Source organism: Tubulanus polymorphus, chromosome 3 (assembly GCF_964204645.1).
Source record: "Tubulanus polymorphus chromosome 3, tnTubPoly1.2, whole genome shotgun sequence".
Classification (NCBI taxonomy): Eukaryota; Metazoa; Nemertea; class Palaeonemertea; order Tubulaniformes; family Tubulanidae; genus Tubulanus; species Tubulanus polymorphus.
This window is the reverse complement of record NC_134027.1, coordinates 20,267,200-20,281,816: the sequence shown is the minus strand read 5'-3', so window position 1 is coordinate 20,281,816 and position 14,617 is coordinate 20,267,200. Positions and strand designations below refer to the sequence as shown.

At 32.7% G+C, this 14,617-nt stretch overlaps 1 protein-coding gene across 2 annotated transcripts in view; it reads left to right on the top strand.

Moving 5' to 3' along the window:
• Positions 1 to 7,229, top strand: part of LOC141902522 (uncharacterized) — a 34,599-nt gene extending 27,370 nt beyond the window's left edge. Inside the window, exons 4-7 of one of the 2 annotated variants that reach the window (XR_012618899.1) lie at positions 5,084 to 5,259; positions 5,853 to 5,916; positions 6,062 to 6,610; positions 7,092 to 7,229. Coding sequence is in view for 1 of the 2 variants with exons in the window: in XM_074790294.1 (XP_074646395.1) it covers positions 5,084 to 5,259; positions 5,853 to 5,916; positions 6,062 to 6,090 (269 nt within the window). In the remaining variant the exon portion in view is untranslated. Of the gene's footprint in view, positions 1 to 5,083; positions 5,260 to 5,852; positions 5,917 to 6,061; positions 6,986 to 7,091 lie in introns of those variants that run through there. The other variant, XM_074790294.1, reaches the window with a different exon arrangement.
• Positions 7,230 to 14,617: the final 7,388 nt, after the last annotated feature.

Genomic DNA, 14,617 nt, shown 5'->3' with positions numbered 1-14,617 from the left:
GGTTCAGGGAAAGAATTTATGGCCTCACATTTGCTTGGATCAGCCTTCACTCCCTCTTTGGTGAAGATGAAACCTAGATAAGTGGCTGAGCTGACTGCAAACTTACACTTCTCAGGTTGCAGGGTTAGCTTGACTTCTCTCAATCTATCAAAAATAAGTTGTAAATGTTCCAAGTGTTCTTCAAATGAGCTGCTATAAATGAGAATGTCGTCAATGTATACAAGAGCAAATTTCCAATGAAAGCCCCTAAGAACTTCGTTCATAGTCATCTGAAATGTCATGGGTGAGTTTTTCAAACCAAACGGGAGGCGTTTGAACATATACGCCCCATTCTGTGTTACAAAAGTTGTCTTATGGGCTGTAGTAGGATCTAGTTTGATCTGCCAGAAGCCACTTTTTAAGTCAAGCGTGGTAAAAAGCTTTGCCTGAGATTCTCCCACAGAGTCAATCACATCTGCGATTCTGGGCAATGGGTAAGCCATGGGCTTCGTTATTTCATTTAACTAGCGATAGTCGACAGCAAATCGGTATTCCCCATTTTTCTTCTTGACCATGACTACCGGGGATTGGAATGGAGAGTTAGATGGAGTGATAATGTCAGTTTTAAGCATTTCGCCGATTTGTCTATTCTGTTCATTTCGCACGGTGGCGTTTTGGCGGTACGGGCGAGAATTCACAGGCGGGTGATCACCTGTATCAATTCGATGTTGTTGAATATTCGAGAATCCTAGTTCATGTAAGTTAGTGGAGAACCTGTCCCTGTTCTGATGTAAGAAATTTTGTAAGACCTGCTTTTGCTCTTCAGAAATGTCTGACTGAGATAAATCAAACTCAATCTTCTCCTGCGGAGGGGGCGGCGCTTTTGTATGAAATTTCAACGTATCTGCCGTGTCGTGTGTATATTCAGAGGGTAAGCTCATGTTGTTGACCGAGTTATAATTGACCGGAGATGGGTCGGAGTCTTTTTCATCAAGTGACGAAATCGGTACTGAATTATCCAGTTCAGAGACAGAGGCGAGAGGTTGGTTATTCCTGATGGAGATGGATTTATTGGTTGGGTTTATGAGCCGCATTGTAGCGTTACCATTTCGAATGTGAACCAGGCATTTTGCGCCGGAAAAATTCTTGAAAGCAAGCTCATCTAGAGGTGATAGTAGAACGAGCTCGTTACCTACGCGTTTAGGAATCCTAACGGGAATATTTAATTCTGACCTGGGGGGTAATTTCGTTTTAACAGATGACCTAGCTATAACCGAGTGAACTTCCAGAAGTAATGGTTTTTGAGGAGCACATTCCTTCATAGTAAAACATTGATCAGAATAGAAAATATCGACCTTTTTCTGATCCATAAAGTCGATGCCCAGAATTAGCTGTTGATGGAGTTTCTCAAAGACATGAAAAGTATGTATGACCGGAGTAGCGACATCGGGAAAAGTCAAGGGCAGTTCTATGGTCCCTAAGACAGGAATCAGATGCCCACCCACACCGACAACTTCTTTGATATCGGACTTATGTAACCTACTATGTGCAAACTTAGTCCTATTTAGGCATTGTTTGGATATACACGAAATGTGTGCTCCGGTATCTAGCAAACCTTTGACACGATGACCACCTATAAAAATGGTAGTCAAATTGCGTTCCAAGGTAGCCTTAAGTTGAACCTGTGGGTGCCCGTCCTGAGTACTTTGAACCGGGACAGGCGCGCACCCCTATCTTCTATCGGGGCATGCACGCACGACATGACCTATTCTATGGCAGTTACGACATTCTAATGATTTGGCATAACAAGAATCTTCTGATTCACAATCTGGCTTAAAACACCTTATACACTTACTTGAACCGAAATTTCGGTTCTGGGTCTGTGACGAATTTCTGTAACTGCCTCTTGGTTGGCCTCTCCCGCGACTAAATCTTGGTTGGCGACGGTGGTCAGGAGCCCAATGTCGTGGGCGGTATTGTTCGCGGTCGAACGACGGACGGTCTTGGTGACGTATGTGTCGAGTATCAATGGCGCATACCTCCGATCTGAGGGTTTCCATCGCATCATCAAATCGGTTCGATAACATAGCAGAGGTGTCTTTCAAATTCTGTTGAAACTGCTCGGCGATGACGGTTGTAAGAGCCTGCAATTTCTCCACAGCAGCATCCGTTGAAGTTGAAGCAGCGGCTACAACAGGTGTAGATAACGGCACGAAATTGCTTGAGTTTTCGACGGTCAGGGCGATTTTTCGCAGTTTCGGCATGCTATCGGGCAAATGGCCAGCTACAGTCGCCGCAATTCGTGGCTGTAACCCTTGTATTGCCCGCGAAACGATTTGTTGCGGGGTCAGTGACGATTGTGACGCGAGAATATCGATACGGTTAAGATAATCGTTCACCGACTCGTTTTGCGCTTGCATAATATTGGTCGTAAGCAACTGGTCCTCCAACGGCTGAAAGCGCTCTTTCAGTGCCGTCTTTAACTTATTGATATCAAGTTGGTCGGCCACCGGAAGGCTGTTCTTGATATTGGCCGCATGGTGCCCTAAATGATACAAAAACACATCGACGTGTTTCTCCGCTGGTACGTTGTTCAGCCTGAGATATTGGTCGAAACGATCCAACCAGGCTGGTACATTGGTACCATACCCGACGCCAAAATAATCCAAACTAACTTTCGGCATATTGCTTTGTTCGCCCCGTACTAACGCGTGCGCTTCCTGATTGTCCGTGCTGTGCACACGTATATCGACGGGCTGCAGACGTACCGGAGAGCTCGGTACAGCCAAATTCCAGAGAGGATCGTTCCTCGAAGTCGTCGATCTTGTTATCCTGCCGTTGTTTTGTGCTACCGAGCGAGGATTCATTTGCGAGAGGTTTCGGAAATCGTTAAAGGGTTCTCACCATTTTAGCAACGGGTTCTCCACCATTTTAGCAACGGACTTTTTGCGCGTTGCCAATTTTACAAAAACTGAAAATTCAAACGATTGAATTTATGTGTTAATACCAGTTTATTTTACGTCTTAATCAGTTGGATAGCAGGCACAGAGTGTTATGATAATTAGTTACAGTATACACAGAATAGAATCGAATATTATACTACTTGATTACTCATACTTCATCAGATCGTAACTGAGATTGTCCTACAATGACTTTTCTTTAACTACATACTTAATACAAAGGCCTATTTCTACAAACAAATAATCATTAGCCGTCATTTTAGATTAAATACCTAATCTATAAAAATTGACTCTCAGTACCAAATGTACGTGTTACATAAAGGTCTGATTTCTCAGCCAAGCCTAGGTACACATTTATGCCAAAACATATATAAGATTTAACTATGAAAAATGGATGTAACTCACCTGAAAATTCAAACGATTGAATTTATGTGTTAATACCAGTTTATTTTACGTCTTAATCAGTTGGATAGCAGGCACAGAGTGATCAAATCTGTGCTGCCAAAAACCAAGTTGATTCAGACACTCCCATCAAGAAATTAGTGACCAAAACTTCTAGCGATTGGTTCATCCAAATCTTAATGACATATTAAGACACTAATTACCTGATGAGAGCTAAACTAGTTGCGAGGGCAGGTGAGTTGAGAGTTGTTTATATTGCTATTACATCACTTATTCGAAAATAGTGCCAGTTCGCTAGGTAGACAAAATACTCAATAAACAAGACGGTAACCGGGTAAAAGTGACAAAGACTAAGGGTTAGATCCATTAATGGACATAGGAAAAATCTACAAATATGTTTTCTTAGCTACAAATGACCTGGCAAAATATTGATTACAATATTTAAGCATAAAAACACAATCCGCAGTTCCAGATAAAAATACTCCTTGCTAAAAGTGTAAACTGCTTCAGTTTACACTTCTATGGCGTTATGTAATTAATCGCTTGCACTGCGGACATTCTATCATCATCCTATAATGAAGTTTATAAGAGTACTAGTCTTGTTTCGTGAAGCGTAAAACACATGTATTTTCAAACTGTTCCGTTGATGAGTTGGATTGTGAGTCTCAGTAGATGGTGCAATTACGAAATTAGGTCATTTTCTAGGAATTAGGCGTTATGCGTTTTCCGATTCGGTGTATTTCATTAGGCGTTTTTCGAGTACCGGAGATTACATAATGAAAACACTACCGTAAGATATCAAAAATAGATGAAACTTTGATCAAATAATAGACTTCGTTTTTCATCTCCTCTTCATCTTGTGCAGCTTCTTCAACATGACAATTGTCAAAATTGCTAATGCCATATCGTGAGTCCATAACTGAAAAAATACATACGAACACTAAACTTCAATTTGTTTATGAAAGCTAATATCATACCATGACCTCTATGTATAACATGTTAATACCCCTCTAAGATACACACAGATCCAGTTTCACAGTTGTTTATATTTGCCTTTACTAAGAGTAAGCCACTATATTAGAGGCTGAGAACGATTTATGTGATGTAAACGAATGCACTAAGTTGATAGGGCTGCTGATGATAACGTCTGACACAGCAATCCTGGTTCAGTCGCTTGATCTTGGAATAACCAGTCAGGAGAGTGCTCAAGATCCTAGCAAACCGCTCCTCGTTTGACAAAACGTGTAGGCCTACCGGTTTGAGCGAATCCGACTGAACCTAATCGGTTGACTCTAAACAAATATGCCCCTGATTGTGAGCTAAGTTCAAGTTGTGATAGAAAATGTAAGGGAGAATAAACGATAAACACCGTAACAAACAATTCGCGTTATTGGTTTTTGACATTATGAGAAACCAGATTAGAACACAGTCAACGGCTCTAAAGTTTCGGACAAGCCTTTCATTTTTTTCAATTTCATAAGAAAGCATGCCATAAGAATATTTACAAACAGAACAAAAAATAAAATTGCCTTTGTATTAAATTGAAAATTGCCTGATAACCTTTGAAATCAAATCTATCAGCCTTCTCGTTGCATTTTCTCTAATAAAGCTACCATCAATAGTTTATACAATATTGAATATAACGCAACACTCGCTGCACCCGCTTAAATATATCCAGGTATATCAATGAAGTTGGTTAGCGCGTGTATGTATCATCACAGTAATAATTTCTATCATTTCAGACAGCGGTACTATAGACTTCAACGAATTCTTGGTAATGATGAATAAGAAGATGCATACGGACCAGGAAGCCGAGATGTACAACGTGTTCAGAGTGTTTGATAAGAATAAAGATGGAAAAATATCGGTTGATGAACTTTACGGTGTTCTCGTTAAACTTGGAGAGAATATAACATATGTACGTCTGCCTGGAGATTGTTGTTTCTGTTTGTCTTGGGTGGTGGGTACCGGGTAGTTCAGCATACGATTATCCGATTTATGATAACTAAACCATTCTAGATATTATAGAACATTATGCGGTTGGTCAGTTTTTAACACCTGAAACAAACGTTGCTGGGTGGGTCATGCATCAGTTTGGGATGTATATATATGGGAAATGTGTGCGTCATCTTTGTCTAAATTTGCATATCATCCATTTGTGGAAAGCTTTTTGTTCATGGAACCTGGAAGTTTTTTGCCTACCACCCATCCAATTAATTCGTTTGTGCAGAGCAAATTATCAAAAATATCACAACTAACACAGACATTGAACCATCTTTTTTGCTGGAAGATAAGTCAAAAAGTTCCTTTTTGAGATTTTCTGTATATATGGGTGAAAAAGTGCGCGTTCCCTTATTTCTAGGGTTGTATGTGAGTACCCTATGTGAGTATAATAGTATACTAGAAGTATAGTAATATGTGGCCAAAATCAATAGGGAAAAGGTTTGGCTGAAACGTATTTCAATATTTTGCAATAATGATTATGAAGTATCTTTTCGATGTTTCTTTTAGGACGAGGCGAAAGAAATGATCGACGAAGCCGACACCGATCGGGACGGATTCGTAAACTACACCGGTCAGTGCACGCCCATTCCCTACAGTCCCAGTCCCCATGGGAATCTCCATAAGCCGTGTTCATATCTGAAAGGAATCGGGGTTAGTCGGCTATAAAACATATCTAAATGTATCATTTTGTTTGACACATGTTTTTCTAATTTCAGAATTCAAAGCTATTCTGTGTGCTCAATGAAAAGAGAGAGAGGAACTTACGATGGATGAAAATCGATCGATTCATTTATCACACCGAAAATGGAACTCAAGCTCTGTCGATATTTAATTTTCTGGTACTGACCTGGGCCCAGTTGCACAGTCGTGAATCTAACAAGACCATAATTTTTTTTAGATTTTTGAGACAACTGTTTGGACTTTAAGGGTACACGTCATCTAAATAGTACTTTCCATGATTACCTGTAGCACACTATCAGCTGGATTAAAAGTTCTCTACTCTTTTCTTAGCTGATAGCTGCAGTGTGATAGGCTTTATAGATAAGGGAAATTGAATACCGTTGTCTTCATCGTTCAATATTATCGATCATTGCAATTAATCTGTACATAGAATGTATCATAAAAGTGTATATGAAAAGAGTCTTCTAATACTGACAGCTGCTGAATCCCTGTGAATTGCAATATCTCGATGATGCAGTGCTAAAACGTTTAAGTCCCACTACTAAAAGGTTTATTGGACATATAGAAACATTTAAGACGAAGAGGTAGTATCACTATACCATTATTTTTATCAACTTTTTAGACAATATGATTGTGGGACCTTTACATTTTATCAACGGCTCCCATTTGATTCCAACCAACGCCTGGTGTTACCCCAATGTATAACTAAAAATGTATGTATATTCTTGAAAGTGCAATCGATTTAATTTGCCTATCGATAGTTTTCGACCGTTTTCTCTCTATATTTATATACGCTAAATATCATATGTCTACAAAATTCGAGTTGTTTATGATTCATAGAAGTTTATTATACAAAGTATCTTATTCATTAATGTTTACGTCATGCACGCTTAAACACTAGTCCTCAATACTACCATAATGACCCCTGCACTTTGCCTCTTTAAACCTTCCCTGTTACGGATGAGACTTGTAAAATATATATTTGAATTTTTTTAAACGTCATCCTTCGTTTGTCTTGCTTTTCTTTTGAACTCGCGAAATGTCTAAAAATGTTCCTTATTTCAGTTCGAAATTTCCTAAAGCTGAAGAAATAGACAATGCAGTTAATTGCATTGTTTCAAGTGTCGACGATGTCAAGGTTATGAGTTGACGCATGTGGGGTTGACGTGGCCATGTCAAAATTGACGGATCCGTATTCAGTGCATTGACCAAATTGTTAGGCATCGAGAGAATTACGCTATCGTCATCAGATTTCTTAAGCAAGTTTTATCTTGTTTTGAAATGGTATTCTGTGAATTTGTCGAAGAAGCTGTCCAGGTCTTATACCAGTCTTATAGCTATAAAAACAATACACGAGAAGTTCATAAGATATGGAACGGTGTAGAGCGTCGCTGTTATGTACATCATAATAAATATCGCAAAATGGCATCCTCTTCAGTTTTTACAAAAAGAAGTATGTAGTTCTTCTGCTGTCCATTCGTGACACGAATGCCAAATAAATTGGACATGGCACCCTCTACCGCTATGACGATGATCCATTGAGATACAATCAAAGTGCGACGCCGTGGTTTGGTAAGAGATATAGCTGCCCTTAAGGGCATCCAAACGGCAAACGTTCTCTCTAGACTTCAAATACACGAAATATTTGCCGTAACGAGTAGAAACTTACAAATTAATTCAGAAGTGTAAAAGACGTAGATACCAAAGCCCGTTCCCGAAGCCAAGCTAATCCTTTTCAGTGACGTTGTATTCAAATATATGAGATCGGACGCAGCCAATGACAACGAGGTCTAATTCATGGTGCAATAGACTGAGTAAAACTAACGTAAATATATTGCCCATTCTACCGAAAATCCATAAGGGATAAACTATGAAATTGAACATATACTCGACAGTCGATTGCCAACACTCCCGATGGCAATTGCAGTGATGTTAGATTCATAATTCTACCACCAAAAAATATTCCAATTCGAAAGATTTCGATCTAAGTTAAAACGCACGTATGCCAGAAACATAATGACGCAGTAATTGATATACGAACTCCGGTTCAATTTAAGGAAAATGCAGAGGTTCTCTCGAGTAATGAAAAATAACTTTATCAAACGATGCAGTTATGAATCTAATGCTAGATTTTGGAATCCTCGACTATTTACTTGATTTGAATGAAATCGTCCTCGAAATATCCATTTTCATTTTGATCATTCTATTATAAACAACACTTGCGAATGATATAAATAAAATCCGCAATTATCAAATGAATATCTATTTCGTCAGGAGTTTCTATCAATCTCAATTTCGGGGGAATGAAATATACAGACTCGTAAAGCTGATGTACGCTGATGCCGATCAACTATACAAAGTGATCAGTCATGATCCTGTTCTTAATAAAGAATGGTTGCAGGTTTTGAAACTGAGTTTATGCTTCTTGCGTCAGTAAGGAAAAATTAATTTGAGAATTAACTTCAAATCTCAATGATTAGGTTTTTCACCATATTAAGCAAGCAAAAAAATCTTGGCGTTGTCTTGGTGATTCATTGAGCTTAAAACCTTGGCCTGGTCACGTGGGAGTGACGATGAAAACCTAGAAATGTGGGCAATGTCACCTCAGGCGTGACTGAGTTACTGACTTAATTGTCCGCTAGATAACGGGCTAGTCCAAGGTGGCTGCTCTAACTGCACTACTGGCATGCAGTAGAGCTGTCTTACAATCGTTGAGATGCCCGAACACTGAAAAGTGGCAGGACTTTTGAAAAAATTCCCCGAAATCTCGAGAAATTTATCATTTTATTCGCCACCGGTCAAATGAGCAGGTTAATGGTGTGGGTTTTTATACCAAAGGTATCAAAATATTCAAATGGTTAAATAATTCATAATTTCTGCTATTGATTCATCTATAGAAAAATATGATTTTTTTCTCGATAAACAAATGATAACATAGCTATATATTTCACTATTTTGATGTTTTTATTTTTCCCGACTTCAACCTCTGATATGAAAGCCCACCTTTACTAATACGTATAATTGTAATTTGTGTATGTAGAATAATTTTGAATTTAACAAAGATTTAGTAATTAAATGGTAGGAAATAAAGACAACAAACAATCGCATAACCAAAATAGCTTTCTTCAGAGAATAAACGATACAACTGCTGCTAGAATTACAGAAAATAAGTATAAGAAATCAAATGAACTAACATATATATTTATCAAAAATATGTTTGATGGTTTAAAGAAGAAAATTAAACTTATTTACTAAATAGAAATTTAAACTTATTTACTAAATAGCTTCAATAAATTATTAAAAGATGTTGAAGATTTATGTTCAGGTGAGTTTTATTCAACATACTTAGGTAAAGATAAAAACGGATATCATATTATAGATTTGAATAAAAATAAGATTTGATAAATTCAATTTTAGTGCATTAGATTATAGGACCTAAAATAAGATTTAAATAATTAATTTTGAATGTAGTAAGGAGTAAGACTGAAAATAAGATTCGATGATTATATTTTGTTGAATCAACTAGCAGGACTGAAAATAAGATTTAATGAATTCATTCCTAATGAACTAAATATGAATAAAAACAAAAAATAAACACAAATTTAATAAGATATTTGTATAATAAATAGAAATAATTGTATCATCTAATTACAAAATAAAAGACTACATTACATAATACATTCAGAATATCAACAGTCTGAAATTATATTCGTTTCAAATAAATTAATTGATAAAACATTTAACACGATTAATTGTGTTAGAAAACTAATAATATAATATTTAATTGCGCGTCAGATATGATATAAATATGCATTTTATAATTTAAACCTCCTTTTTTCTTTTTCATAAATAATTGTATTTCATCTTTTGTATTTTGCAATTTTTTTCCCAGAACCATGTATAATTTATCCTCTTTCGTCCTAAAATCTAACCATACTGTATATTTATTGCCGGTATTGTAATCAATTTGATTAATATTACAATCTTCAGATGATTTTATTTTTCCATTCATAAAATATTTTTTAATTTAACCCATTGATCAATCATTCTCATTCCCTGACAAAATATTTTATTTGCTATTCCTTCGATAGTTATTTATTTCTACTTTTGATATTTCAGGATTATAATAATTATCAACTTTAATTGCACCATTAGAATATGTTGCAATGGTAAAAAGTATTAATATACCTTTAATAGATCTTCTTGGGAAGTTAATATTCTCATCAATTATTTCATCATTTGCATTAATCGTTACAGTTTTAAATTTATCAATATAATCATAGAATAATGAAAATCCTTGATTGTATTTAGTTTGAATTGTGTTAGCAATATTTTCATTAGTTACTGTGTCATATTCTAAACATTTATTTGATAATTTATAATCCATATCTTTATCAACGCTATATAATACAATTTCATTAACAGGAGCAATTGTTATTTCGAATATAATATCTTCTTGAATAGCATATTTATATAAAGGCGCATTACTATTTATCAATTCGAAGTCTAATGGAATTTTATATTTGCTTCCATAAATCGTTTTAATCAATTATTAGCTTCTGGTCTTAATTTATTTTGTTTTTCTGATTGGATGCCTTGAAATATCATATTATTTCTATTTTCTTTTGTTAACCATAAATCATTACAATGCGTAAATAAATTATAATCATCTAATGAAAAAAACTGTTTCTGGTCCAATCTTTATAATTAATTTTCTAATTAAATATCTTCCAACATTATCTACGACATAATTATGATTATTACCAGTTACTTTTATATCAGCTGATAAATAAATACTATTTAAAACATAAAAAGTATTTTATGTTAATCGAGGAATTCTAACATATAAAGTTTCATCGGGATTAATATTAGAAGGATTATGAGTAATCATATGATGAGATCTCTCTGCTTAAATTGCATTAGATATTCTACAATTCTTAGAAGGATTTATATAACTCCCACCCATTTATTTAAGAAAAATAATTATTACTTGTTTATCTTTTATCATGTTTACTAGTCCAAAATAGTAGCACTAACAGCTGTTATTAGAAATAAAATTATATGTTCTGCGGCAAAACTAATAATATTTCCAGCAGATTTTAAAACAAAACCAACAATTGATGCTATAAATCCAGGTCAAGCTGCGGCAGATTCTTTAGATAGTTCCCATAGATATTTTGCTAATTCTTTTAAACCATCCTTAACTTTATCTTGTATAGATTATTATCATTTGGTGGTTTATCTGGTTTATTAGGATTTGGTGTAGCTTTTAATGAATTTGATATAGCTAAACCTATTGTTGTAAATATCATTAGTTACAGCTGTTAGAATTGAAAGAATTGTGATACATTCTAATTTAGATAATAATTTTATTCATTCTTTCAATGATACTTTAGAATTTGGTTTTATCATTAAATCTTTAATAATAACTTTTAATCTATTAATACAATAATCATATATGATTTTAATAATAGTTTTTTTTTCTTCTTTCTGTAATTCTAAATTATATTTTAAATCATCAATTTCTTTTTCTAAACATAATTCTTTTTGTCTATATTCAATTTAATCAATTAATTGATGATCTAAATGAGATTTTAAATGTTTAATTCTTCATTTGATTCAGATAATTCTTTTTTTTAAAGTTTTAATCTTAAAATCTCTTATACTTTTATCGTGCGCAATTTAATCAGCTGATTTTTGCACACCTTTAATTTCTCATCGTGTTTGTTCAGGAAATATTTTTAATTCTTCTTCAGTTAAATCAAGAAATCCTTCCAATTCAAGTTGCATTTGATTTGTTCCGGTTACAGTATCAGATGTATCTAAAGTACCATTTATCTGTTCTTCTGAATTATTTGGTCTTTCAATTTGTTTTTTCTAATACTACTTCTAATTGACTTGAATCATTACTAATTGGTTGAGTGTCTCTTCTCGATGTTTCTGGTGTTGAAGTTCATAATTTATCTAATCGATCTCCATACTCTTTCATTTCTGGATCAACATTAAAAGGATTTGAATTTGGATTTTTAAATGGTGAATATTTGTTAATATAAATATTCTCAATTGGTTCTTCTTCATTTACTCTTTCGAGTGCATTCCATATAATTCTGATAAATTTTGAACCACCTTTTGATTTTTCAATTGAAGATCTTGCTAACATTCCAGGATGGAACAGATCTTCTTGCCCCATTTTAGATAATTTTATTCATACAAGTTTATCATTTAATTCAAGGTTATAAACTATGAATCATTTTTAAACTATAAATTAGACATGAAAAATTGATCACCTTTTCTAATTTGTTCTGAAATATCGTCTGGTTCAATGTTATATGTTACATCTTTTGGTAATATTTCATCAATAACTGTATTTGTTACACTATGTTTTATGATTAATAAATATTTTTTCAATATAGGATTATCTGTTTTTTTAAATCTATTAATTAAATGTTTTCTTTCTTTTTTAGTTTTAATTACTTTCCTATCGGGAGCTTTAAAATTATCTATTAATTTTTCATTTGTTTCAATATCATCTTTATATTCTTCATAATCACTATATCCACTAAAATCATCATCATATCCATCATCATTATTTAGATTAGAATTATATGCTGTTTCATTATCATTATCAGTATTAGTTTAATTAAAATCAGGTTGTTGTTCATCGGTAATAGCGGGTTCATCAAAAGTATCCATTGGAATATCTTATCCACCTTCTACATCCATTTATATCTTATAAAAATCAAAATTTGAAATATAATATTCCTCCTTTATCATACCTATACAAGTTATAGCTAATTTAGTATTTTCAGTTTTTATATTTTCTGATGTATTGTAATATTTATTCTAAAATCATTTTTCGATTTAATATTCTTTGTTTTAGTTTCAGTTGATTGAATATTTTTTTAAATGTTTTCACCTTCCATTAGTTTTGGAGCAGTCATAATTTTTATATATATATATATCATTTAATCCAAATGAATTATTTATTGTTGCAGTTTTAATCAAATTATTATAACCAATTATATTTCCCATTTTTAATATTAAATCATCAGAAATAATTAATAAATTAGGACCTATACAATAATTTAATCTTACATGAGATTTATCTAAATAATTTTGATATCTTACAATGATTTCTGGAATCGATCTGTTTTTATCATTATGAATATAATCTTCAAATAATACTGTGAATTGTTTTTGTGTATCAAATGATGTATTTAAATTTCCAATTATTGGGGATCTTGTTTCAACCTATGATCCTAATATACAAATCAACTATATTCTTATAGATTGATTTATTCTTTGTATACCTGATTTTGTAAAACCTTCACTATTTTCTAAAATGAAATAAACCCAACCATTATTGTTTTCTTGTTTTAAATTGTCATAAAATTTCGGTAATTTATTGGAATTTAATGTTTTTAAATCCATATTTTCTATTTTACCATAACCTAATTTATTATTATAGATATAATAAAAACTATTAGATGGTATGAAAAGTGTGCAATATTGTAAAATATTTTCAGGACAAGGAAGTGATCTTATTGTTCCAATTTTTGTTCGAAAATCAGAATTATTCATATTTATATTATATTCATTACAAACTTTATAAAACCTTGACAAATTAATATTGTTATCTAATTCTTTAAAATATCTAGACACTCTAATTTATTTAATATTAATCTTATTTGAAAGTATGTATGAAATCTAAATAAACTTTGGATTTATAATATTTTGATTTATTTAAATGATCATTCCAACTAATTCCACATCCTGTTGTTGCACAATAAACTGCATAATGTAATTGGTTCTGCCAATACTTCATTACTTCATATTAGATTTTAATAACCATCGTTTTTCATCTTTCAATTTTTTAAAAATAATTAAGTATACATGAAAAATATTTTCCATCTTTACATTGAAATTATTAGTTTCAGAAACATAAATATCTAAATTAATTAATGAATTTAAAACTTTATTTTTGTATGTAAATATTTTTATTAAAATCTATTGCTGGAATGTTATATTTAATTAATCTATTATATTGGAAAGCTTTTGGAAAACTATCTACCATTTATATAATAAAAAAATTAATAATTTATTCATTCTTTTAATAATTTATCTTGTTCTTCAGTTGTAATATTTCCATTCAAACTAATTATATAATCTAATCTATTTTTTAATTTATTAATTTCTTTTATATTAGATTTTATTTTTCTTTATTACTTTTTATATTCAATTTTGAGCTTATACCAGTTAAAACACTTGAAATTAAACCTAGCACGCCAATTGATATAGCTAAAGGTGTTTATGGACTGAATATTGCTAAAAATGTTATTACAGAACTAATTGTAACTGAACCACTTATAATAAATAATATATAGTTCTAGATTTTCAATATATTTTCTTTTTTATCTTTAAGTCATTTTCAAATTCTAATATTTGTTTTTCTAGATATAATTTTAATTTAGTTTTATTTATATCCTGAGGAATAATATCAATATTATCAACTTTATCATCCATTTATTTAACAAAAAAATAATATATAATTAATTTGTAAATTTATATGCTACAAATATAACAATAACAGT